General features: G+C 54.7%; 7 protein-coding genes across 7 annotated transcripts; 3 read left to right on the top strand and 4 right to left on the bottom strand.

The window, feature by feature from the left end:
• Positions 1–1457: 1457 nt before the first annotated feature.
• Positions 1458–1724, bottom strand: CTAM01_14809 (uncharacterized protein; the record flags this gene model as incomplete). The annotated part of the gene is made up of 1 exon (XM_060530808.1): positions 1458–1724. The coding sequence occupies one exon, from the start codon at positions 1722–1724 to the stop codon at positions 1458–1460; it is 267 nt and encodes an 88-aa protein (XP_060374617.1).
• Positions 1725–1864: 140 nt separating this feature from the next.
• On the bottom strand, positions 1865–3996 carry CTAM01_14808 (uncharacterized protein; the record flags this gene model as incomplete). The annotated part of the gene is made up of 2 exons (XM_060530807.1): positions 1865–3446; positions 3497–3996. 2 exons carry the CDS (start codon positions 3994–3996, stop codon positions 1865–1867), a joined length of 2082 nt encoding a protein of 693 aa, XP_060374616.1.
• A 1652-nt stretch (positions 3997–5648) lies between these two features.
• Positions 5649–6775, bottom strand: CTAM01_14807 (uncharacterized protein; the record flags this gene model as incomplete). The annotated part of the gene is made up of 2 exons (XM_060530806.1): positions 5649–6459; positions 6510–6775. 2 exons carry the CDS (start codon positions 6773–6775, stop codon positions 5649–5651), a joined length of 1077 nt encoding a protein of 358 aa, XP_060374615.1.
• Positions 6776–10901: 4126 nt separating this feature from the next.
• On the top strand, positions 10902–11851 carry CTAM01_14806 (uncharacterized protein; the record flags this gene model as incomplete). Its single annotated transcript, XM_060530805.1, has 2 exons — positions 10902–11280; positions 11691–11851. 2 exons carry the CDS (start codon positions 10902–10904, stop codon positions 11849–11851), a joined length of 540 nt encoding a protein of 179 aa, XP_060374614.1.
• A 5031-nt stretch (positions 11852–16882) lies between these two features.
• On the bottom strand, positions 16883–18698 carry CTAM01_14805 (uncharacterized protein; the record flags this gene model as incomplete). Its single annotated transcript, XM_060530804.1, has 2 exons — positions 16883–17968; positions 18030–18698. The coding sequence occupies 2 exons, from the start codon at positions 18696–18698 to the stop codon at positions 16883–16885; spliced, it is 1755 nt and encodes a 584-aa protein (XP_060374613.1).
• Positions 18699–20007: 1309 nt separating this feature from the next.
• CTAM01_14804 (uncharacterized protein) lies at positions 20008–21336 on the top strand (the record flags this gene model as incomplete). The annotated part of the gene is made up of 1 exon (XM_060530803.1): positions 20008–21336. One exon carries the CDS (start codon positions 20008–20010, stop codon positions 21334–21336), a length of 1329 nt encoding a protein of 442 aa, XP_060374612.1.
• A 3272-nt stretch (positions 21337–24608) lies between these two features.
• CTAM01_14803 (uncharacterized protein) lies at positions 24609–24914 on the top strand (the record flags this gene model as incomplete). Its single annotated transcript, XM_060530802.1, has 1 exon — positions 24609–24914. The coding sequence occupies one exon, from the start codon at positions 24609–24611 to the stop codon at positions 24912–24914; it is 306 nt and encodes a 101-aa protein (XP_060374611.1).
• Between the last annotated feature and the right edge of the window lie 1457 nt (positions 24915–26371).

Below are 26371 nucleotides of genomic sequence, written 5' to 3'. Positions count from 1 at the left end.
CAAAGGGGGGGTAAGACTAGTTTCCGTACTTCTTAACAGACAGAACCAGAGGACACTACCCGGTGAGTCGGTAATAAATACTCATCCCATCCATCGACCCCGTTCGTCTCTTGTAACATTGTGGATACCAAAGTGTCAAGCTAACGACTCCGTTCTCCAGGCTACAAGTCTTCAACTCTTCCCCGCCCTCCTCTTCTTCCCCCGCGTTGTTACCGGGCTCAGACTGGGGAACTACCAGTAACCGCTCCGCCCGACTCCCGGATATCTCGAAACAGATCATAGGACGAATTTCCTCAAAGCAAAAGGAGCTCGTGTCCCATATCTGGCCTCGTCGGCGACCTGGAAAACCTACTCGAAAATAACGTGCAGTCGTCGATTGCCAACACTTGGTCTTTTCCTTGTAACTTACTTACCTACTCAGTTTGTATACTACTGAAAGAAAACCAAGAACAACGTCCAAAGTTCGCTCAAACTCCTCATTCGACGTGCCAATGATACCCCACGGACTCCCGGGGCCCGTCCAAACCCCGAACCTCAAAAGACACAGAAGTAATCAGAAAACAGCTTCAGTAACTCTATACAGGCGGGGGAGTGAGAAAGCGTTCGTACCGGCATAGAACCGGCATTTCCCAGCCCCGGTCCCTCAGATCCACCTCCCAACGGCCTGACCGCTGAAGAAAAAACTCGGCAGACACGATCGGCATTCCCCCGAACGAGCCGGGTTGCGACATATCCGCACCCCGTCCGTACACGGCCAACTTCAAAGACCATCCGTCATTGCTCCCCTAATCAAAGTGTGAACCCGGCGCAAATCCATCAATCCTGCCCCCCCGCGTCTCCCAATCTCTTGATCGCCGTCACTGAACTTGCTTCATTGGCTGGCGGCTGACAGACAAGCTGCAGCACCACTTACATGAACCACATCATCGTGCATAAAAAGGCTGGCCGTCCCTCGCCCTACTTTAGTACCCTTCCCCTCATCACAAGCAAACTCATGGGCCACATCATTCACCAGGAGAGAGAGTGAACAGTTTCCAGATAAGATAATCATTGAGAGCATGTGCGTCGTTATTCCTTCCGGTTGTACGCCTACAGACACATGTATACCGCCCGATCCTTGGTGATGGTCTTGAAACCATCGCTTCCAACTTTGTGAGCATCGACCAGGCTTCCCATAAAGCAAAGCCGCCAGTCGTTACCAAGCTCGGGTATCTCGTCCACACGCATATCCGCCAACCTTTGCCTCCGTTCCTTGGCCTGCTTCCATATACATGCGTGCAGGCCCACTGTCCTTCTGTCTCAACCGCCGAGAGAGCGACACATTACTATCCACCACTGAATCCATCATCCCGGAATGAGTGGGTATCTCATTGATCGTGAGCAAGCGTTACGGGGAATCAAAAACAAAGATAAGGAAATTCTACTTGCGAAATCGCTGCCAGAAAAGAAAAAAACCGTCAATGGTAAACCAAACCTGATGGCAAACTGAAAAGGAAACCGTAAATGTCGAAGCAGGATATCGAAATGAAAAGGAAAAATGAATAGAAAGAGAAAGTGGAAAAGTCGACCGTAATCCAGATGAGCTGAGATGAGGGTGGTGACACCCAGAGAGATAGGAAATCAATTTCAACGCTATGTATCAACGCCTGCCATAGATAAAATGCAGTTGCCCACCAACTTGATAGAAAACGGGATATCATGATAAGAAAGCGACTGTATGTCATGCAAAGACTGAAAGCTCTGCCGACATAGATTCCAAGTAAGGGAGAAGGAAATTCGTCAGTCGTGTTGCGTATATGTACCATCGCCTCTCGGGGCATGGTAAAAGGACTGTAAAGAGACGTATTGATGATTCACAAGAGTCTCAGTACGCAGTGGCAGTGGTTCCCTCGCTCGTGGCAACGGCCACCAGCGCCTCCAAACGTCTCAGAGGGTCAGGATTGCCGGGCTGTTGCTGCTGGGCTTGCTGCGGCTCAGGCTGTCGTCCCGGAAAACCAGCAAAGTGACCCATATTGGGATGGACCATGCGGTTGACATGGGGTCCACGAGGATCTTGGCTGGGCGCTTCCGGGCGAGGTCCGTGAACGTTGCTTCCCATAGGACCATGGTACCATCCGTGGCGTTTAGTGTCCCTATGTGCGAACGACGGCGCCGACATCGTGTGCTGATGGTTGCGAGTGAATGCACCCGAGTTGGCATACGAGGGCTGGTCGACCTCGAATCGCACAGTCGGCGGGTTCAAGCGAACCTGCTCTGCTTGTGCCTGCACTGCCTGGTTCACTTCGTTTGCCCACGCCCCGGCGCTATCGCGAGGAGGTGTCGTGTTGGAAGCAATGTCCAGTCTTGTCAGGCCCCGGTGCAAGCTCATATCCCATTGGGCCACATTCCGCCGTTCATCAGCGACAGCTTCGGTGCCGGGAAGCATGGGCCGGCGGTGACCGCCCTCCGCATCGACCATCATCGGCGACGGGATTCGTCTTGGGGGCGACACCTGTCTCGATGGCAGAGGGTCAAAGGATTCAATGCCAGGCAACCGAAGCGTCTGCTGAGGATTGGGCGCATTGGCGATGGGCGGCGCGGGATTCGGCTGAAGTTGACCGGGAGTGAGTACGTTGCTGAGGTGGCTGGTATTGGTGTTGAAGGTCCTCGTGTCAGGATGCCAAGTTCGCCTGCGCCAAGCCTCGTCTGCGTTAGACGAGGTCGAGTCCCTCCTGCCAGACCATGCTGATGTCGGCGTTGTCGGCGATGCCAGGTGGCTGCTGGGGGCGGGGGAGAAGGCTCCCATGTTGGAAGTATTGACAGGCCCATTGCCGTAGACAATTCTGTTGACCGGTGCGCCGTGCGGTGACTGAAAAGGATTGACGCCGGAGGGCACGCTGAGTCGCCGGCCCGGAGTCCGGGAGCCAGAAGAGTACATGCTGTGAGATCGGGAGTGCGTGGTAGTAGGAGAAGCGATTGTCGAACCCCATCGCGGACTGCTTTGACCGGTAGAGAATGTCGCTGACGTCGGTGTGCTGTAGTCAGTTGGCGAGACAGGGCGATAGCCGTATGGACCGTCTCCGGCACTTCGGTACGATTCGAGTGACAGGCGGGAGCGGGGGTCGCTTGCCATAACGAGAGGCGGCGGGCGTCGTCGAATGTCGTCTCGAGATCCAAAAGCTGACCCGATAGAGCCCACGCTGGCGATGCTGGATGTCGAGAGCGACTTGGAGTGACCCCTGACGGGACCAGGCGCGCTGCCAGCTGTTGATGCGCGAGCCCTGCCGCCCTGCTGACGCACACGCTCAGTGCGCATCTGCCTCTGGAACCTAGCACCAGTCGCTGCCAAGGAATCTATGGGGATATCCTCGTTGACGTGCACCGTCTGTGCGTGTTGTCGCAGGTTATCGAGACGGGAGAAACGGCGCGAGCAGTGACACTGGAATGGTCTCTCGCCGGTGTGTTTCCTGGGACGGTTAGCAAAGACCGTCATCTATGGGGACGATAGAGAGCCTACCGAATGTGCCTGGCCAAATGTTCGCTTCGGGTAAAACTCAAGTTGCAGGGCGGGTAATCCGTGCAATAAAATCGCTGTGACTTCTTCTTCTTGTTGGATCTGGTACCATCGGCATTCACACTGTCGTCGTCAGATCCCTCTTCACCTTCGCCGTCGGACTCGTCCATGTCCACATCCTCCGAGTCCCTTGATCTCCTTGAGTGTTGTGAGTTTGCTCTTGTCGGGGTCTTGACCTTCTCGGCACTCTCGGGAACCTGAACAGCCTGGGGAAATGGCGAGCTTGGCAAAGGCTTCTGGGATGCCAGACCAGTAGTGCCACTGCCACTGCTGAAAGTTGCTTTCGTGGGCGTCTTCACGTCCTCGGCCATGGGCTGTGGTGTCCGCGGGAGCGGTGCAGTGGTTGGCTTCGGTGTGGTTGGTGACGTCGTCATCATCTTGTCGTCCATCTTTACATCGGCACCAGGTAATGGCGAATTTACTGGTCTAAATGCAGCGGCCATGTTCAAACTGTGCTGTGATTCAGGATAAGCGGGCGTCGAGGAGGACAGCCTGGTGAATTCCTCTCGCTGTGGAGGAGAAAGTGCAGACGCAGGCTCGCGAGGCCGAGTCGAGCACAAAAGGAACACAGGTGCGGGGAGTGCAGGCTGCGGAAGGTAGTATTTGAGTATGATTTGAGCCGGGAGGAGAGCGGGCTGAAGAAGGGCGGGGAAAGGGCGGAATGAGAGGGGGTAAAGGGAAGAAGAAAGAAGAAAAAATGTCCCGAATCTGAATCAAGTCATCCGAGAAGTTGCTGTCTGGTTTCGAACTCTTTGGATGTCTCTCCGTTCCAAGTATGCGTAGAGGAAGAGGAGGAAGAGGTGATGGTGGTGGTGGTGGCGGCGGCAGCAACGGGCTTTGAAAGGGCGACAAAGGTGTCGTGAGCCGGATGTGTGTAGAGATGAGAGTCGTGGAGCGCCGATGGAAGTGCGACCGACGTCGATGATCTATTCCCCCCGGGCCTGGGAGAGTGGGGTGGTCTGCTGGAACAAGGTGCAAGGCCGGTTTGGTAGCGGTAGCGCGGTTGAGGACGGATACCGACTGCGTATTTCGTAGTATAACGGAGCAGAGTGGAGGACGAAGAGAAGAGAGACAAGTTGGTACGGAGACAGCAAGGCGAGGGGCAGGCGGCTCTAGAAAAGGACCTGCCAGGGGAGTGTGGCGATGAATGGTCGATGATGAAAGACGTGCCCTGATCTGACCCTGCTGGCTGCAGTAAAGTGGTTCTCAGTGGTTCCTCGCTGACTTTTCTTCCCCCTGCCTCCGGCTTTACGCCTGCTTGCGTTCGTTCGAGTCTAGCGACAGGTAGTGTCGAGAGCTGGGCGGAGTTTGTCTAAGATGGGTTGGAGGAGCCAACCAACCAGCCTCCTCTTGGGGGTGTGCGTCGTGTGCGTCTTGGGGGATCCGGCGCACCAAGTCGGCGAATTTGGGTGGGAGTGTCTGTGGGCTATCGCAGAACCAATGTAGTCCGGTCCAATGCCAATCAAGATCCGAGTTGACGGGTTTGCAAGCTGGGTGCCCTGCGTTTTAGTAGACGATTTCGTAGGTTGCTGACTTGCAGTATCCGTGTAGACCGAATATCAGCTCAAGTACCGAGCGTTATAGAGCAGGCTGTGGTGGTCCTGATTCTTGGAGGGAGCGGGCTGAAAGGCACAAAAGAGTCTTCTTTGGCGATATGTTAAATTTCAAAGCCCAGGCAATTCTCTGTGCACCGGAACTTGCTGGGAACGATAGAGAGGGGGAGAAAGGAATAAAGCATATGGTCTGTAGTGAGGGCGAGGGAGTAGTTGATGATGGTCACAGCACACGGAAGCGCTGGCGGTACTCGTGTACGAGAAAGAGTTGGTGGACCCAAGGCAGGCCAGGTCCAGGGCCAGGGCCGGACGCCAGGGTCAGGGTCAGAACCAGGACCTGGCGGCGGTAGTGGTATTGGTGGAGTCGATTGGCGGGAGGTACAAGGGGTACATGAAAGTCAGACGGCTTGGTGTGAGATCCCAGTCAGCCGGGCGGTTGGGAGGGGGTCAAGGTCGAGGTCGAGGTCGATGTCCCAGGACTAGGACGGACTAGAGACGGACGGGAGGCGAGAGTGGCCGGAACGGTGGGAAATGGGGCTTGCTCATCCGTCTGCGGGCGGGAAAACGCCTTGAGTAAACTGGCAGTCGATGGTCTCTGACGGGCGCGTGAGAAACGGAGGACAGTGTCGAGCGAGGTGTAGGCGACGGCCAGCCCAAGTCGCTAAGGTAGCGGGGCACGAGAAGCGACGAGGCGTCTGCGAGAGGGAGGAGAACGTGGTGACTCCAGCGCCGGGCCACCACCAGGGCGAGAGGGCACACGGGGAGGTTGGTTGGCGGAGTTGCTGTGACGGCGTGGCCAGTGCCAGACAGGGCAGTGGGCCAGACGTAAGGTACCGATTATGGCTGGCTGGCTGGCTGTCTTGATCGAGTGCAGGCACACAAGCAGAGACGGGAGACGCAATGCGAATGGTGGTCTTGGAAAAAATTGTCCGTGGGTTCGAGGGTTTGCCAGGAACAAAGGATGAAAGGTCGAGGCACCGCAGGGGATTGGTGGCCAGGTTGGGAACTCGGAGGGGTTTGTTGACGGGTGCGAGTTGCGAGGTTGACGAGGTCAAAGTCAAAAAGGACGGCGGCCAAGCCAGTCTGTGAGGTAAGGGACCTGGCCCGAGGTTGCGATGCGCCGATGTAATACTCCGTATTTGGAGTTTGATGCCGCCGTTGTTGGTGGTGATGCTTTTGCGGGTGCTGGTGGATGATACGCCAGGCAGTGGATTCCCGTCCTGTGGATTACGCTGTAGCGTAGCCGTACAGCAAGGTACCGTACCGTCGAGAACCTTGCCCTGCCTGTGCTGTTGGCAGCTGGACCTTTTGACTTTGGCGGCGTTTTCCTTGTCGATGCGCTGTGCTGCTACCCTACGCAGGGGTAGGCGGCAGAGTAGGCGGGGACAAAGTTGGACGGATACGGACGCAAAAGGGATAAACGGCAGGATGCATTCGGTGCCACGATGGGCGAGTGCGTGGATGCGTGAATGCTTGGCCTCCGAGGCACGGCTACTTGGTGTATGGAGTAGAATGTAGGTATTCGACTAGGGTGGTGTGGTGCTGTATCGGTAATAGTGTCGTGTATAGAAGGTATCCGTAGAAAGTGGTCTTGAAAGATGTGGATGCGACAACGAGCGGTGGGAGGTTGGTAACGGAAGCTGAAAAGTGTCACTGGGCGAGATATCATGGATATCCGTGTAAGAGTGTCAAATGTGATGGACGGTACGGAGTATTGATGATGTTGTAAAAAGTGTGCGTGCCGGCAGTCGGGATTGGGGGGCTCGGCTCGGCGTCGTCAATGTGTTGGTTGGGTGTGTATTTCTTCCAGCGGTAAGCTGGTAATAATGGATGACTCGATATGTCGATGGATGGAGAGAGAGCAATTAAGGTAAGGCAACGTAAGTATCCAAGAATCCCTCAAGTAGAGAGGGTCGAGTCTGGAAGAGATGATGTGCTGTGCCTGTGTGTGGCTTTCCACGGCGGAGGTGGAGGGATGAGCGAGGGGAGCCATGGGCAAATTGACCGGCGGCGAGGGAGGGGCGGCGATAAGGATAAGCGGATAAGGCGATAAGGTAAAGGTACAAGCCAAGGCCCTGTGATGCGACAAATGGAAGGCACAGCCCGAACTTTGCGCGGGCTGACGACGGGCAGGAACTCAAGAAGGCACAACCAAACTTACAAGGTTCATATGGGAGGGGCGAGGTCACTTACTGCCCGTGTACGCAGTACGTAGTAAGGTAGTTCAGTGAAAAGTCAGTTTGGTCAGGTCCAGGTCAGGTACGGACGGCACGGCAGCAACAAACAGGGAAGGATGACTCTGGCAATGACATGCAGCCTCGATCCATCCGCGCCTTCCACAATGCGCAGTCATAGGTATGTACTCTGTAAAAGTGTCTCACCAATACGTATAATGTAGTAGGTATAAGGCACCCGTACCTCTCTCCGTTACATCACGTAGAAAACAGTCAGGAACAAGACGAAAAGGTAGTTTTACTTGAGGCAGCCACTTGCTGTACCTGAGGCACTTTACGGTTTACCCGACCTGACCTGCCTTACTTCCGTGCCTTAGCTGATGCACCAAGACGGGTCCAACACGATGTTCCTGAAGAAGGCACGCCGCAAGCCGCGCGCCGCACGTTGGGACCAGGTGCGGTGCCTGGCCCTGACTCAATGTTCCTTCCTCACGGTAAGGTACGGAGTACGTGGAAAAATGAGTGGTCGGTGCAGATGGTCAACGCAGGAAGGAGGCAGGCAGGAGAACGAGACGGGATTGGAAACAAGAGGCGCCTTCCCAGCCTGGCCGGACTTGAAAATCCATCACACCCGTTCCGTTGCGCTTACCTGACTGACCCGGAGTCCATTGTCTAAGGTGTCGGCGGTCGCAACTCACAAGTTCCCTTTTCGACGGCGGGATGATGTGTCGCATGTACCCCTTGGCCGTGTCTGCCATGAAAAAGGCACACGGACTGTGCCCCTCACCCCTCCCCCCCCCCCTCCATCACCCCGCCCCTCTTCTTTTTTTTTCCCCTGCTGCACCATGCGAGGGGTTGGGTGCGCCCTGAGTGGCCGCCTTCTCTTTTTTCTCTCTCTCTTCTCAGGTAAGCACCTCAACTTTTGTTCGCACCTTCGCTTCCTCAGGTCTTAATAGCCACCACTAACAGCCTAGCGTCGCCTTAGCCCAGGCACCTCAGAGTGGGAACCAGGTGTTGGCGTCTGGCGTCTGTGACCTTCAACTCTCAACTCTTTCCTCTCCCACCAGTGCCACCCCCGTCTCCCGTGCCTGTCCCTGGCCGTGGCCCTGTCAACGTCTTCCAGGCTTCCCAAAGCCCAGGGCAGGGGCCTTCCTTTCTATAAAAAGCCATGGCCAAGAGGGGAAAGACTCACGGGGCCTGTGCGCTCAGTCCGTCGCCCGTCACCCGCCAAGCGAGAATCCACCCCGCAATCGAGGCGCCGCCGTTCCGTCTTCAACCTGAGGTGGACCTGGAAGGCGCGATGTGCTAAGGCTTCTTGGCAGAGACAGATATCCCTTGGTACCGATATACGCCTTACATATATATGCCTTTCTACAAGGCTCACAAGGCTTGCGATGCTTAATCGAGGATATATGTGCGTCGCTATGTGTCTCGTCAAGTATCCGGACGATAAGCAAAACCACTTAGTCAACCACGTCAAGGTAACAGGTGTAGTGGTAGAGCGGAACCCCTCATTCCAGGTAAACGAGCCGCGAACGACGACACGGACCAAGACGGGCGATTTTCTCAACGGGAGACCGGGACAGCACGGCGTGCCGGAGGCGACAACCAGGCATGTGCCAGTCCTCAACCCCGGCCCATTCGACCTTACTGCGTTCCCTCCCTTCCGTCGCTTCCGTTTCGCAGGCATCAGCTAAGGTGAGGTACACGGGTGCAGATGCAGATAGTGGTTGTTCCGTCTTAGGTCGAGTTCTGTGTTAAAGATGGTATCTTGCCGAACCGTAGGTCGCATGATGATAGACACAAGCCACGGGAAGCATATTGATTAGATGTGTCTGGCCGAGTAATGTCACCGGGCGAGAATGTGCATCTTATTCGTGCCGTCGTGGCGCACCACACGTGTCTACCTTACCTTCGTACCTTGTTTCTTGGACCTGCCTTACCTCGACTAAGCCAAGGTACTACTTTTCAATATCTTATGACACTCCATTCGTGGTACCTGTTGATACGTTCTTCTCAGTCCTGCCTCGCGTCCCTCACAAGTACCCTCGTCCATGTTCTCCCGCCGGCGATCGACTGTTGAAGAAGGTCCCGGCTAAGGAGGAGCCAGCTACGGGGCACTCTGAGCTTGTGCCTGCCTTACCTTTTCATCATAAGGCCGGCACGACGGGAACGTGACATGGCAGATCAGGAACAGGAACAGGCAGGCGATGCTAAAACTGAGTGGGGCCGGACTCCACGAGTCTGATCAATGGAGATGAAGGACCAGGCACGGTCACTCAGCGCCGGGAATGAACCGACATCGTCGCTTCCACTGCTGGTGTTTCTTTCTTGCCCGACGTAAATTGTTGCTCATCAAGGTGCTGCATCTGTCTCTGTTTGGTTCCATTTCCATCTTGCATTTTCCACCTTATGTAAGGTAAGGTACCTGAATGTACTTTATTCCAAGGGAAGGTAATCACCCAGTCATCCAAATTCTCCAGCAGTTTGGACTCTCCCTTTTCGTCTCAGACTGACAGCCGAGAATTCCGCATGCCCGGCCGTTGCCCACGTTGTCTCCTTCCCTGTTGTGTCCTCTCCTCCGTACCTCCGTACCGCCCGCCGTACCTCCGTACCGCCCGCCGTACCTCCGTACCGCCCGCCGTACCTCCGTACCCATCTGCCATTTGCCATCTGCCAACGTCCATTCCGCATCTGCCGTCTGTCACCACCCACCATCAACCACCACCCACCACCACCACAACCTCCATCCTCAACATCTTCAGCTCCGTCTCGGCAGCGATTTTTCCATTCCAGCCGGACCAACATCCTGAGACGCATCGAATTCCTCCAGCTCTACCCAAGCTACCCCGTACACCACGAATACCTACCAATAGTCTCTGATCCCTGACTATCGACACGACTGCCTTACCTCCTTCAACTTCCTTCGCGGCTTCGTCTTGGTTCAAGGGATGCCGCACGCCAGACGCACGCCAACCCACCAGCCCACTCACACTCGCGTACTTTTTCTCTGTTGGCACACCCTCGCAACCCTCTCACCGGACCCTTCCCTTGGATGGACACCACCACCAGACCAGACCGCCTGGCTAGGAGAAGGACGGGAGTGACGGGCTTTTCAACTCTCGCCAATCATGTTGGCATCATAGCGACAATGGAGCATCGCCACACAATACTTTCTGTGGTTCTCTTGCGAGCCCCTCGTCTGAGAGACCGAGACCAGGCACTCGTTCTCGACCTCAGCCATCAAGGGCGGCCCTCCCTTGCCCGGCCACAGTCGAGCTCGGTGTGACCCAGGCCCTAACACCGACCAGGTCCAACCCCGGACGAACACCATCAAAAAACACAAAAGTCGCTGCCGTCACATCTCATCACCACCACCCGATAGGATCCGTACTCGTCCCGTGACAACCATCCCGTAGGTAGCCACCGTGGGAGCTGCGTACCCCTGTACCTGAATCTAGCCTCGAGATGTCTACCCGGATTCAATTATCGAAGAAGCCATCGTCAATCGGAAATCCACGCCGAATGCTCATTCATCCTTGAGACGATGCCAGCAATTTCGACACAAAATGCATACACGCCAAGGAAACACTGCTGAGAATCTCCTCTTGGCTCTTTGAAATGAACTACTCTTTGCGAGGTATTGTCCCTCTAGCTCAATCGCATTCGCGATCTCCGGGCGGGAGTTACAGTCCGGCAGATGAAAGCCGGTCGTTATCCAGCTTCCCCACCATCTCGTCAACATCGCATTCAACATGGCACTGCCACGGTACAACAATCGATCCGACGTTTACAGCCAACGACAAACTTGGCCCCGAATGTTTCGGACTCGAACACAACGCCAGCTTACCGAGTCGCGGTCCTGCGCCAGACGTGTGCGCGGCAATCAATCACCGACATAATCCTCGCCTTGCGGTCTGGAATGATTCAGTCGCCCTCATCGCCAGCTCGCATCACCCACACAGGAGCGTCTTCCTAGCAGCCATGTTCCGGCTACTGGTGCACTTCGATTTTCGCTCGTCGCGAAGATACATTTGCCTGCCAACCTGCTATTTGTTTATCAGCCAGACAGAATAGGCAGCTCGCCCTTCTGCGATACGCACGCACAAACTCCAGCCGCATTCTCCACGATGTGCTTCAGCACCCTTCGTGCCTGCATACCTGCATTCACAGGACGTACCACAGCACGCTCGGGATGGGTGGAAACCTGCCGATACCCTACGTTACTGCCCCGCACTTGACCGAACGCGGGGGGCTGGCCACCCAGCCCTGGTCCTGGACTGCTAGGCGATGGCCGCAGGGACACCACGACGCTGATTCTTATGCCCTATCTTCTAGAGTAAGGCTGGCGCCGCTCGCTGGCCAGAGGGGGCGTGGAGGGCAAGGATGCCCGCCGATCTTCACTGACAGATCGCAGAATTCCTCACCATGCCGCTCCACCGACGCTGCTGAAGATCACCAAGACCCTATGTCATCATGCGCGACGCTTAAGAATTCTTTACCAAGCCGCCATTGAACTCGTCGCCCCTATCATTTCAAGGGCTGAATCGTCGTCCTCGCTGGACAGGTAGATCAGCACTGACCGTTTTCTTTCAAAGTCGAGATGTTGTCCGGAAATCCTACAATATTTGGCTCGTTGTCGGCTTCGTTGATTAGATTACTTTGGCGGATCTCCAAGCGCCCATCAATGCTGGACAACTCAGCACTCCTCATTCGTCACCGGGCATATCGCTCACCTTCCCTCTGTCGTCCTGTTCATCAATCGCACCGACAATTTAGAATTGCATAGATGACTCTCACGACGTTGCGTCTGCTTATCTGCGCTGCGCTGCGCCGCCAACCGCTGCATCAGCTCACAGCCACCGTAAAGTGTCGCATAGCACGACGTTGATTTTCAATGTTCGACGGTGTCAAACAACCGATAGAGGGTCCAGTAAATGTCTGATCCGACTGATCAGGTGATGCCGACCTCGTCTCCCAGTTGGCCCAGAGTGACGGCCATGAACGAAGTATCTGCGTCAATCTGAACGGCCCAGCTCAGGTCAGCCAATGCGTGGCAGCCCCCACCAAATGATCCTGGCTCCTGGCCGTCCATACTCACTGCTCGGAGAATGAGGAATTTTAGACTCTGCGCGGATGAAACAATGCATCGGAATCCCCGCCCCTTGGCTTCGCGTGTCAACGGCCTGCTGGGAAGATGCCGGCACGTAGCCAGCCTAGCGCCTGGCTACTACTGCCTGTCAGCGGAAACAATGGGCGGGCAAGCATCGGATCGCTGATCAGAACTCAGGGCGAGATCCCGCCCGCTCTTCCAAGGACGCAAGCTTGGAGCCGCTGTGATTGGAATGCATCGAGCGACGGGTCACTGGCGCCAACATGAGTCTGCAGCTGGGACTCGAGCAAGGCGTCTCCTTGTACCATTATCATCGAGCTCTGCAGAGTACATACTGAGATTCTTTATCCCGCGGCGTTGTTTGGTCAACAATCGCAGCCACCCCTCCGCATCCAACACAGGATCAGCGACTATAGATTGACGGGTTGATAATGGGGGATGACGAGAGCGTTGGGCAATCTGACCTGTCTCCCACTCACACCTCGCAGTCCCCCTCACGAGGACACACCTTGGCTCGTTTCAAACAAAGTGCAGAAGACAGCAGTAGGCGCTGATGCATGCGAATCGACGAGGGAGGGGGATGGGATGCCCGGAGGATCGCTGTGACTACCTACGGATACACAGTAGACGGGATACCGTTTTGGGAGACGCGCGTGGAAGCCTGCAGCCATATGCAGGTCGCTTTACTCGAAGTCTCGAACCGTACCTGGAATTGGCATTGGCACCCGCACTGCTCTCACGCTGCTGCGAGTGTTGTGCTTTGGCCCGACTAGGACAATCTGCATATCCGTTCTCGACTGCGACCCTGTTCATGCAGCTCGGATCCTCGGTGTGGTTCTGGTCGGTGGTAGTTTGCATATCTGTACAGCTTCAGCAACCATAAACTCGAATCGTTACAGTCCCTGAGACCAAGCCTGGATTTCGAGTTGTTCTACGGAGCCTCAGCAAACTACTACGAAACCCGGCAGCCCGTCCAGTCGAGACAAAGATGCTGCTCCAGCACCTGCCTGCCAAGTATGTCGAGTGCCGGAAGCCATGGGGAAGACGCGAGACCTTTTGTCACAGCCACTTGGCTCCCAATTCCCCCCGAAAGCATCCAGTGGCTCAGGGGTGCTTTCTGCCAGCTGAACGCGACCAGCCACGTCTGTCCCCAAAAGTCTATCAAAGTGACCGCTCGCTTGGATCTCACCGCCCAAGGTCTAAGACATGGCCGAACCTGTGATCCAGGCAAGGGAGCTGCCGTAGCCACGGGGTTGAATCAACTTTGTGCGACATTCTACGCCACATTGTGCTCCAGGCACAGGATGGGAGAGTCTTTGGGAACGACACGCAAGAATTCTGTTATCGCGTTGGCAGGCTTGCACGCCTGAAGCTTGGATCCCTGCAGACATCGTGACGGTCGTGGGGTTCGTGCTGGTTCGCGAACAAACTAGTCCAAGACTACTTGTCTCACGCATCTTCCTCGCAACCGCAACTAGGGCCAGACCACCTGTGAGGAGTATGTGAAAATCAAGGACTGGATTCTCGCCGCAGCGGTGTATGCTTTACTGAGGCTTGCCCAACGAACTCCATGCTGCGTGATATCCTAAATCAGCGTCCACGCTTGCAGTTACCGGTGATTATCACAGATCAGTGTCTGCTCCACAGCTGATTCATCCCCACCAGAATTACCTGTCGATGCTTCGTGTCAACTGCCCCGCGTTGGCTGCTGAATGCCCACTTGCAATCGCGATACATACTCAGTACAGCAAAGGCGATCAATGCTCGTCCTTGCACTAGGTTGACTTGATATAGGCACGGAACACGGATAGTCCACACCGTCTTGTTGGCCAGGGCGAAAGGCGAGACCAGCGGCGAGCGAGAGACAACAATGTTGTCCATGATCGTTCGCCCCATGCAGATCTAGAGGTTGCGAGAGACGCTGCACGCCGCCTTGGCTTGGTCATTTATCAAGCTAGGCCCATCCCTGAGGACAGAGTCTTTTTTTTTTTCCCTCATTCTGGCGTGTCTGGTCAAGAGTCAAGGCGCTTCGGGCCACATTCCAACAAACCTGTCTTTTGTTACCGGCGTAGTGTCACTCTCACCGCTCTTTTACAAGGGTTTACCTCGGTGTCTGAGCAACTGCACCAACGCGGCCCCCGACGATGGATGAAGCCTCTCTCTCCTACGCAGACATCCCTCGAGTCTCGACTTCCTCCCACATACAACGACTTACGGCCGACCGGCTCACGCCATGCACCGTTTTCTCTCCGTATTGACGCTGGAAGACCGTCGCTGGCCAGCTGGGCTAAAAGTGTACAACGAGACGCATGAATAGCGTCATGCATGCGCACGCAGTAGCCTGCGAGCTGTCCCCAGTGCGGCGCACAACATGCAGACGTGCATGGGCTCGCATCCGAAGACACTGCTATCCGTAGAGCAGTTTACCTCTCTAGTCAGAGTAGCTAGAGTATTCCCTCCCCTTGGAAGCACTACAGTCTTGCTCAACAGACCTTGTTGGCCGGTGCCTCTCACCACGAGAATCCGCGAGATCATAGTCTCCATCATTCGGCTACCTGCGCATGTCGCAGGAACTCCCCTGTCGTGACATGCAGCCAACGCATGCGCTGAGAGACGGCCGTGGCTGCGCTGGCTGACATGTTTCGTTTCGAACACACATGCCAACGCTGCTGATGAGGACTGATATTGATGTGTGAGTGGGCGGTTTTGCCCTCCGCTACAGCTAACAGTCCATGCAGTCATCCTTCACCCGCCGACCGACCTACCCACCGATCTATTTCATGACCATGGCCAGGCATAAACCTCCGGCGCGCCCCTAGTGCGTCCATCGCCCGGGTGAAGTCGTTGGTCGGGACCGAAGGGGGCGTCGACCTGCATCTTACCTTATCTTTCCGTGAGGTATTAGACTATGAGTCTATGAGAGAAGCAATAGGCGTCTTGCGCCAGCAGGTCTTTTCCAGGCACGAGGCACAAAGCCGCCTGCATCGCCAACACCCGGTCCCGTTGCTTTTTCTCGCTCATGCTCCTGGTTCCTGGTCTCACGGTCCCTTCCCACCCCCTCTGCGGCTAGCTACGTTGTTGGTTTTCTTATTCTTCTCCGCATCGACTGAGATCTGTTCCTGGGTTATCTGGCTGCTGTCATTGGATGAACGAGTTCTGCCGTTGCTTTGACCTCCCATCGGGTGACAGATGGATGGTGTTAGATTCGGACTCTTGATGGGATGGCGGCTGACGAGTCATGGGCTCAAGCTTCACATGCGGCTGGGTACAACTGTTTGGCACTCTGAGTCTAGGCCTGCTCAGTTCACATGCTGTCGCTGAGTAGAGGGATTTACATCAGGGTGCAAACTTTCCGCGGGGTGGCAAATGAAGACGTGGAATATTCGTCGTTCGAATTGAAGCTTTGGTGACTCGTCCGAGCACACGCACTCTCTTGACGAACGACATGAGCGGTTTCTCTCGCCGCCAGGAGCTGATTTACTCAGCAGCTTGATCCGACCACTGATGAGGCCATCCCTTCAATACTGGGCAGTGCACACATCCCATCCGAAGATGCTTTGTCCTAACAGGGGCACAGTGGCTAGAAGGACACTTTTGGAATCGGAAACCGAGATGCTCGTCCCGATCTGACGCGGTACCCGCCCCCACCGGTGTTGATGCGAGACTGGTTACCCCAAGTTCACGATGTGAGCTATGTGTGACTTGACCTCGGTCGACGATAACATTGCGATACGACAAATCTGGGGAGACGACCTGTCAGATGGGACAGGATGCGGCTGCCCGGCATGCAGATGGAGGCTGCTGTCGGTTCCCGAGAAGGCAACGGGTAGGTGAGGTTCGGCCTGGCCAGAGTTCAAGGATATACAGGGTACATTGCGACGTTTCCCTCGATATCTTGTACAGTGAGAATAAAGCGGCCAAGCTTGCTGCAAAGCATTGTCTCCCGGCCAGCTACCGTGCACGGGGCGAGATTTCTTCTCTGAGCTTCTTGCGCTATGTGGGATTCCAGAGAGTTCCCGATGGAGATGTGTTCTGTCTTTGAACGAAGCGAACGAAAATCAGACACTAAGCGTCGTCCATCAAACATGAGGAGAGAAGTCCTATCATTATGTTCCAAATAGAGAACTCGGCTCTGGCCTGGCAATAGCCGTATTCTTCGTCCCAGGTACAGGATGGGCGAGGGTTCGCGACGAGCTTCCTCTCGGAAGTCGAGGACGCCATGGAAGGTGTCATCAATGACTGAAATGCAGACAGTGAGAGCCACATCACGAGTACCGATTGAGAGGCATGAAATTGAAAATTATTTTACCATTATATTTTGAACAATAACTTGGCGCTGGTCAAGGGATATCTAGGCTCTATATCCCAGATACTAGATCTTCCAAATGCCAGCGACAAATATACACAAATTACATTCTCTTGAATAATCATCATACCTCGTGAGCTTTATAGATTCCAATATCCCATCCTATATGGGGGGGCCTCCCAATCAAATATCCAACATACTCTTCACCTGCTGCGGCTGCTGCGTCATGGACACGGCGGTACTCGCGCTGTGACTCCTCTCCCCCGGCCCATGGGCCGTCGAGCCACTATCCGGCGTCCGTCCCCGTCCCGCGCCGAGACCTCCGCTCCCGCTCCCGCTCTGAGCGTCGGTGTAGGACGGCGGCGGCGGGCCGTCTTGCATCAGTTCCGCGGAACGGTCGACACGAGGTCCGGCGCCGGGGAAGAGAAGTTCCGCGGCGGCGTTCATCGCCCTCTCGTTCCTCCGGCGGTCTGATTTACCAGTGTAAGAAGTAAACGTCGACGGATCCGCCGCGTCAAAGCCAGGTCGTAGAGACCCGTGCATGGAATTCGGTCTCGATGAGCGCCCGTTGAAGCTGCCCATCTCAATCTCTCGTTCCGCGGCAGCCTGCTGCTGCTCCTGTTCGGCCGCGCGTGCCTCGAGCGTCTCGTCTATGCCGCGGCCCGTGGCGCAGCCACCGCCTAGTTCGCGGACGTTGCGGGCGATGCGCTCGCGCATGCTCATCTGGCCGACGAGGTGGTCGTCGTTCTTTGCGCGGCGCCACCAAGCGGGCTTAGGCACGTATCCCATCTCCCGATCGATTTGCGTCCCGCGCTCGCGGCGCTGGCGGATGAGTTCCTTGTCTTCGTTGGGGGAGGTGAAGCCATATGCGATTTGCGTGTAGAGGATCAGCAAGGCGGGACCGTATCCTCCCGCATAGACGGCCGCCAGGCTGGCCTTTGCGTTCAATACAGAGTAGGCAAAGTTCCAGGAGACGAGACCCTGGTAGGCGATGAGGCAGGCCGTCAGGGGCAGGATGAGGAGGAAGCGCCAGGGGGTGTAGCGGAGGAGGCCGGCGAATTTGTTGAAGGGTCCGCGGTTGCGGGGGTAGTAGTGTTTTATGGAGTGGCGGAGGGAGGCGAGGATGGTGAGGAAGCAGACTACGAGGCAGAAGGTTGCTGCTTTGAAGCGGGCGTCTGTTGCGGAGGGGGCGGCGCGGGCGGCGGTTTGGTCTGGGGAGCGTTGTTTTTCGATTTCGCCCCAGTTGCGGGGGACGATGAGGAAGAAGTTCTGGAGATAGTTCGTTAGGTTGTCAATGTTCTTGGGGCAACAGACTGGGGAGGGGACATACCAGCCAGAGCCATAGGTAGAACCACAATGGCATCCAGAACTCGAGCTTGCTTCGGCGGTCACCCTCGCGCAGGGAGAAGGGGTCCGGGTCGATGGCCTGTCTCTCGCTCCAGCTTCCCCAGTGACGAACGGCCTCCCATACGAGCGCAATGGTGAACATTTGCATGAGGTACCAGAAGAAGCTGTTGATGATGATGGGCAACCCAATGACGTAAAAGCGATCGACGTCGATATTGGTAAACAGGCTGATGAACGCCGACACGCAGACCAGGATCGCGTAGTACCACTGCCACCGGCGTCCAATGGGGTAGAACCGCTTCGTCGTCGGGAGGTAGTGCCGTCCGTGGCGGTTCAGGTTCGCGAGGACGAACATGAGGGCGAAGGCGTAGACTACGCCAAAGCCGACGCCGACGCCGGCGCGCTTGCCGATTGGGTTTACGGGGTCGTAGCACCATGTTGAGTTTTGGAAGGTGCCGTTGGGGAGGAGGTAGACCGGTGTGTAGGGCTGTTCTGTGACGTAGCAGTTTGAGCCGTTGGAGACGGTGCCGTTTGTGTAGAGGGTGTAGTTCCAGAAGCGGAGGACGGTGAGGTTGAAGTGGACGCCGCCGAGGATTGTGTCGGAGTCGTTTGCGCCTTGGGGGTAGGCGAGGAGGGCGCGGGAATGGAGCATGATGGGCGGTTGAGACGTTGTCGCCGTCGTCGTCGTCGTCGTCGTCGTCGTCGTCGTCTGATCGGGTTATTATCTCGAGGTTGTGATCGGACCTCGAGGTGTCGAGATGTTTTGGTCCGGGTCGTCCGGAGGTGTCGCTCGGGGGCGGGGCCTGTGGCCGGTGTTATTGTTTCCGTCGATCGGCCGTCGTCCAATGTTTGGTTTCGGTCGTTGGCGGGGAGGAATTGATCGATTGAGTGTGCGTGCTCTCGGCGAGAGGTTGGCGACGGTGATTAAGTTAGAGAGGGCATTGCGTCGAACAGGAGGAGGGCGGGGGAGAGGTGGGAAGTGTAAGAATAGGAAGCAGAGGAATTGGCGAGAAATGATGTATTATGACAATATGGTTCATGGAAGGCCCGGAAAGGCGGAGATGGGGGAGGGGATTTTTTTCAGTTAGGCGCGTTTTGTGGTCGAGTAGTCAGCGCATTGGCACGCTACCTTGGTGACCAACAACCAGTGACCGACCACCGACAGCGCAGTAGGTTGGTGATTGAGGTGCCGGGGATGGAACGCTACGGTACCCGCTACCCGCAGATCATTGATGACAGACTGCTTCTCCACTGGATTACTGGGTGCCGAAAGTGGTGCCAGACTGCAGTGGTGCTTGGTGTGGGAATGGGGAAGAGTTCGGGCGGCGGCGGGAAGAGATGGGAAACCGAGAGGAGCCAGACGGAATGGCCGGGAGCGGCGGGTTTGTGTTTTTTGTTTTCCCTCTTTTGGGATCGTCAGTGGAGATGCCGAAGCTCCGGGACCTAGAGGAAAACAGGTGAGTGAGCAGTGCAACTAGCTTGATCATGAGATTTTGATAGAGTGATTACTTACTGGGGATCCAGCGAGAATTCCTCTTTCAAGTTGCAAGACGGCAGTTGCTGTATATCGCGCAACATCTGGTCTGGAAGAAAATGCTTTTCGACCGAAGCTATCCGCGTATAATGAAGTTAGTGTACACGGCGTCATCGGTGAGTTCGAGAGAGAAATTGGCAGGTTAAACTTGTGGCTGGAAGAAACAAATTGCGGGGCGGCAGAAGTCGAAGTAGGTGTGGCTGACCTTTGCTGTCGCTGATGCTCTTGACTTATGTAAGGCGGGCCTTGACCGGGCAGTACGTACCGCCCCTCGACCGAGACAGGACAGCTGTAGCTTGAGCATCTCAATCAACAATTCCAGGAGCTCTCCCCTCCAAGCTCCCACGGCCAATCCCTCCAGGGCCACAACACAGACTCGCCAAAACGCATTGACTCCACGACAGTCAATGGCTCACATCTGCCCATCATGACGACCCGCGAAGAAGAAGACCCCTCCTACATCGACTATGAAGCCTTCCTCGATCCCGAGTTCAGCCCCTCCTCCTTCGCAAACACCCTCGTCCTCGCAACGAACAACCCCAACGATGCGCCCCTCGATCTCTCGACCCCTCTGTCCCGCGTGCTTTTCGATACTCAGGAGATTGACTCCCACATCGATGTCCTGACGACAAAGTCTGCAGCCCCTCTCCTGCAGTATACGAAAGAACAGACGACCTCCAGCAAGCGCATTATTTCAGAGCTCGACGCCCAGATCAAGAACCTCAACGACAGCTATAAGCAGCTCGAGAAGGAGGTCATTGATAAGCATGCCGAGGCTGAGGAGGTACGGCAGGTTGCTACACGCCTATGGGAGACGCTGAAGCTTGGCCGCTCCGTAGGACGATGTCTGCAGCTTGGGAGGCAGCTTGAGGTCCAGCACTCTGAGATCGCGGGGTCTAGCGTCAGTGCTGCCGCTGCCGCTGCTGGGAAGAAAGAGGACCACCGGGCGCTGGTACGGTGTTCGCATACAATTCTCTCGTTGCGAGAGGTGCTTGACAACACGGCGCCCGGAGAGGAAGGTTACGGTCTGGGAAAGGTTGATGCGATTCGAACTCTCCGAGAGTCTGTAATCACACCGGTTGAGAGATCTGTCAAGGAGACGGCAGAGAAGATTATCCGCGACTTTGCGATACCCAACTCGGCTACCTTTGCGCAGGGCGAGGAAGTCAAGGCGAGAACAGTATCTGCCATGGTCACGCTCTTCCTGCTCTCCCCGTCACCAACGCAAAAGACGGAACGATGGACGCCGCAGCTACTCCTGCAGAGCCTGGAGACATACTTCCGCTCGGCGCTACAGTCATCCATCGCCTCACTTTCCCGGTCGCTAGGCCAACTTCCCTCCCTCGAGCGCACCCTCGCCGAGATTTCGGCGCGTTGCCAAAACATCGTTGCCCTCGAGCTCGTACTGGAGTCGACAAAGTTGCCTGCGCACCCGCTTGTGTCGGCTCCGCAGAAGCAGACGAATATGCTGCAGCCTCTACTGGCGTACCTCGAGACGGGCAGTTTGCCGAGCTACTTCTGGCGGACGATGGCTGGAAACCTGGGCACGAGGGTACAGGAGATTGTGAATCGTGGTGGGGTGTCTGCGCGTACGCTGAGGTCCAATAGGGCGAGCGTCGGGGATGCTGTGAGGGAGTGTGTCGTTAGAGGGTGCCAAATGCCGAGTGCTCTTAAGGGAAAAGGAAGAGGGGAAGGTAATTGGGATCGGGAGGTCGCTGTTATGGTTGGCAGTGTTGTCAACAACCTCGGACGGTAGACCTGGTGGAAGTCATGAGGTTGAGTCACAGTCACCAAAAGAGGCTGAGCCTGAAACGCTGAATGCCTTCGATGGGGGCCTGAATAGAATATCAAGACGGGAGCCATAAATCCATGCTCGATGACCGCCGCGCAGCCATGGTTTCACCCTCTATCTTCCTGAATACCATGCATTTCTGTAGCGACCTAATCATGAACATCGGTGAGTTTGCCAACCATGATCATGCCAAGTACAGTGATTTAATTTAAGAGTGTCGCTACAAATAGGAAGACCAGGTATTTTTTTTTCTACCTCTGCTGGCTGCTCGGGCGGTTCTCGATATCGTTTACACGGTATTAATTCACAGTACCTAATCAGTGAATACTCTCACTGTCTCGTTAGACGGAGTACTAGGTATACTATCACAAAATGACATTGCCTGAAATATAAAATGTTGGCAAAGCCTGACTTAGGCGCACTCGATCTCTCAAACGCCATCCGACGTGGGCCGAAGGGATCGCATGTCAGTGACGAAAAAGAGGCAGCGCATCGCCCATGCACAGAGGTCGTACATTGTTACCGACATACGTCAGAAGAAGGAGCATCTGATCTGGAAGGGGCGAATCTGTTCCGACCCGTTCCCACGTCCGCCTGGTTTTATTCTGTCTAACGTGGATTTTGGGATCCTGCACAGTCACCAGCATCGTTGGCAGCGCTATTCGGCGCACGTCAAAGTACCTCAAGACTCATCAGGTACGGACTTGTGGGTGATGTTGCCTTCGGCCCTCAGCGATACAGTACAATTTGTTGCGACGAATGGATGAAGGACTCAAGGTCACACCGTGCAAGTAACTGAACACCATTCTGCACGCGCGTTTTTTCAGAAAACGGCCTCGTCCAATGATGTTACTATGATTCACCAAGAAGGTAGGGGTTAGTCAGTGGGTGGGGCGCGGACTTTGATGGAGGGTGGCTTCGGATGCAAGTCGCGGCCAATAGTTCTACGAAGACTGGGTGTAATGTAATGCAATAGTATTTTTCAGTTGCCATGAAGCTTTGGCATTCGCACTGGCTGTGACATGTACCGGGTGCTCTGGAGCCAGGCCGTCTTCGCGGATGTGCTGTGAGGCCTATAATAAGAGGGCACCCTGCAGCTCATGTAAGGCTCAATTCAAGTTCCAATTTCAATTGTAATTCCAATTTCCCGACTTTCAATGCAACTTCCACCAAGATGATAATTCCTGCTCTCGCCAGCCTAGAATTTCCCTCAGGCCGCTCATCAACTTCAACACTATACCGAATTTCACAATCGACATTATAATAATGCCAACACCTTCCCGTTCCTTTCCTCACGTACAGGCCTCCTGTTACGCCTCAACTCTCTACGCATCTGTGAAGATTACTTTGCTCGATAAGAACGTACGCAGTCGACATTGAGTATGAAATCTCAGTTTTCTCCCGCGCGTCAGACACTTCATTCTAACGTTCTGGCAGTTATTAAGCTGATAATTTAGCTATCGGATGCTCTGGGGAAACCCATAACTGCTTGGGCATCGCAACTTCAACAGTCTGTCCTCAGACCTGTCGCCGTCTCTTTTACGACGAACATCGTCTCGCTCCCAACAGTCAAAACTCAACAGCCTCGTTTTGCAAAGTCAACTCTATCGTGAGGTCGCACGAATATCTTGCTATGAGTTATGAGCGATACCCGATAGATCACCGCCGACAACCGACTTCAGGCCTGGTCCGACAGCCGAGAAGGCAATTGCCCGCGAACAGTCTCGTCGACGATGAGGCAACTCCGGTGCCGAGAAAGATTTGACGCCCAAATGACGCCTGGAGTTGGGCAGGAATGAGGCGCTCGACCCCTCACGAGGCGTCCAGAGGCCTCGCGCTGGGGCACCACGCAGTTGCTGACGCTGACGTTGACAAGGACTGCGATTGGGCCACGTAGGTCGTCACCCTCTGCACCCGCGCCCTTACTTCGACACCGAGAAATGACATGTCACCGAGAAAAACTTAGCCGAGACAACGAGACGACGAATCGGCACCCCTTCAGGCCATCCCGGAATAATGGTTCTGGTCAATCCCCGAGTCCTCGGAAAAGCTCCGGCAGTGAGCGGGACCTCCGTACTCCCCTATATCTTCAAGCTTCAACTCGTAACGTAGTATGCGATATTATGCACTTACTGTTCTTGCGCGGCGGTCCTGGAATCAATGATGAGGACATCGCCGCATGTCGGACCTTTCGTCTGGTCGATTGAGCATCAAGTGATGTTGAAGTTCGGAGTAACTGAACCTGAAAGAGTCGCACAAGCCCCAGACCCCGTTCAACCGGTCCGGAGCGGCGGGTCTCTGCCATGGCCGGACACGTCAACTCCGTCCGGAGGCGCCCTTCAACAGAGGGCCTGGGTCCTACTCTTTCATATCTCCTACTTATGTTCGTACTTGAGTCTCTTTTGCTCAAATATCCATCCCCTAGCTTTTTGTCATTTCATGTCGTCATCTCAACAGTTCACGAGTTATGAGGCATTGCCTCCCCAAGCATCCATGTTAGATTAAACATATCTCAATCCAGGGAGCTTGATGTCGCAAAGACCGAGACCGCTACTGGCGGGCAGCAATCGACGCTACATACACCCTTCGACACATCGCGACACATCAAAGTGATCAATCTCTCAGTGGATGCCCGATATTGCTCCTCCGGAACAAAGATATGTACGTTAAGGCCACCGGTCTTGTACATTGTGTCGTTCTTATACCGTAAATGCTCTTATCGAGGTCGCTCTCATAGGTAGCGAGTGACATGCCTGGTAGAAGTCGAATGAGACCAGGTACCCCGCCATGCTGGCCCATCTTCCCGTCCAGCTTGACCACTGCCACCCACACCATAATTTACATACTGAGGTGCATGTTGTCGCCTCAAAAAGTTGGATGCTAGCTGCAGGCAAGGCGTTCAACACAAAGGTCAAGAAACATCGAAATGAGGAATGATCTTTGCTCTCTCAGACGTTTCTTGGTGATATTTGGTCGTTCTAGGCAAACGTGCCTGGTTCGCCAGGCTCATGAGTATAAATAATAAAACCAGAGTGAATTATTCCGTTCATCGTTACCATGACATGCTGTAGCTAAGAGCTCATCTAGACCAGTCTGCCCCTTTGCGTCAGCTTGCGACTCCGGTAGGCCGCCCTTCGGTGCCTTGTTTCTGTAGCTGCTACAGCATCCTCTTGTTCTCCCACGCCCATCTACCAAGCTTTGCTTTCTACGCAACATGAAGTCTACAGATCCCCTCCATGACGGGTACCTTCTCCCCCGCTCTTCGACAAGACATGCTAGTAATTGTGCGCGACTTTCAATCAACTAACAGGACTGCCAACAGAAAGTTGTCAGCAAAATCCTCACACGTACACTCCAACTCGGAATCGGACAATACCCTCTCCCAGCACCGAATCTCCGAATATGTGAAGTCCTCCAGCCATAGCAACATGTATCACATCCACAACAACGGCACCAATGCGAATGCTCGCGAGGTCTATCATCAGAGCAGAACGGCTCAGACTTTGGCCGACTTCGTTGAGCACTTCGAGCAGCAGCCATAGAGACATTTCTAAGCGAACGAGTCTTCATCGAGGCGCAGAAAAGGCGGAAATAAGTGGAAATAGAAGAAAGAAGATGGGAAGAGATGACATACAGACAGCTCGAGTTCGACAATGCTGCACGACTCGCTCTTGCAGCTCTAGGCGGAGATACTTCTGTTAATTGAGGCGGTTGTCTATAATGTATCTAGCTTTGAGATTTTAGCAGGTGCTTGGTCACGAGATAATTTCATCGGTGTTTCCCATCAGCTCTTGTGCAAAAGCGTTGGCTGGTTATGTTTGCGATGCACCTCGCCATCGAGCATCCGTTCCTCCAAAAACTCATAAGCTCGAACAGCCGTCTAAGTTTAATCATCCTAGCATGATCCAGAGCCTCTCCCCTGGCAATCGGCAGAGAGCAAAGGCTTGAGGTTTTCTGTTGTCTGCGCTTTTGTTCCGTTTCGTATTTTGCTAGGCCGCATCTAGTTCAAGCTCTGTTTCCCATCATATTAGACATTCTCGATTGGAGTGAACCCACTGTGATGATGACCTTGTCTTCTGCCCATGCGTTGCTGACGTAAGGTAAGATCTTCCTTTTAGACACGAGGTTCTGTGATTGGCACAACCGGCACATATCTTGCAACTAGAGGTCAGGGAAATTTGAGTCAAGACAGCAATTGATGTCAGGGTCGAGAAATTCTTCATAGATTCACCCTAGGCTCATTTCACTCCATACAGTTACATCGCATGAACAACGAGGTTGCTAACTTGTTCCTTCGTAACGACTACCCTTTCAAATTCCACACCCTTCTCGTTCTAGCCGAAAAGAAGCATCTTAAAAGCTCTGATGCGATAAATCCATTACAAATGCCCTTCTTGTTCGTTAGAAGATACCAATTTCTAGCAGAAGCGGAGCTTACGCTAAATTGCTTTGCCCGTTGCCCTTAGCTAATGCATGGCCCTCTCTAAAGTTGTCGATCACCCTTCCTCGCAGCCATAGTGCGGAACTCCTGGAGTTTACATCATCCTAAGTGCTTAACGGCTGGTTTCAGCGTAAATAAATCCCCAAAACATTGAAATCCTGATCAATACATCCCGCTGGCATGATATCATTCGGGCTCTGAGGGCGGTCGTCGCCCGTCCATAGGGCGCGAACTCAAAAGCGATATTACTACGCCGCTAAATACTACCATTCCTCGGACTTGATGGTCAGAACCTTAATTCGTCTCGGTGTCGAAGAATTATTAATCCCATACAACGATCTAACTACACCCAGACGTAACCTCAATCTAAGGACATCTCTCCAAGAATTGAGTCATGTTTTGCATCTCGTGTGGACCATGATGAATCAACATCACGAACCTACTTTGTGGGGGCTCCATAAATCTAGACCGCCACCCCACGCAGTCCGAGCTCCAGGCCTTTGGAGTCCGAACCAAGACATGCGCCAGCAGCTCAGATCCCGGCGCCGAAAGGTTATT

This window comes from Colletotrichum tamarilloi, assembly GCF_030869305.1.
Source record: "Colletotrichum tamarilloi strain Tom-12 chromosome Unknown Scaffold_135.1, whole genome shotgun sequence".
Taxonomy (NCBI): domain Eukaryota; kingdom Fungi; phylum Ascomycota; class Sordariomycetes; order Glomerellales; family Glomerellaceae; genus Colletotrichum; species Colletotrichum tamarilloi.
This window is presented reverse-complemented; position numbering and strand designations above follow the sequence as displayed.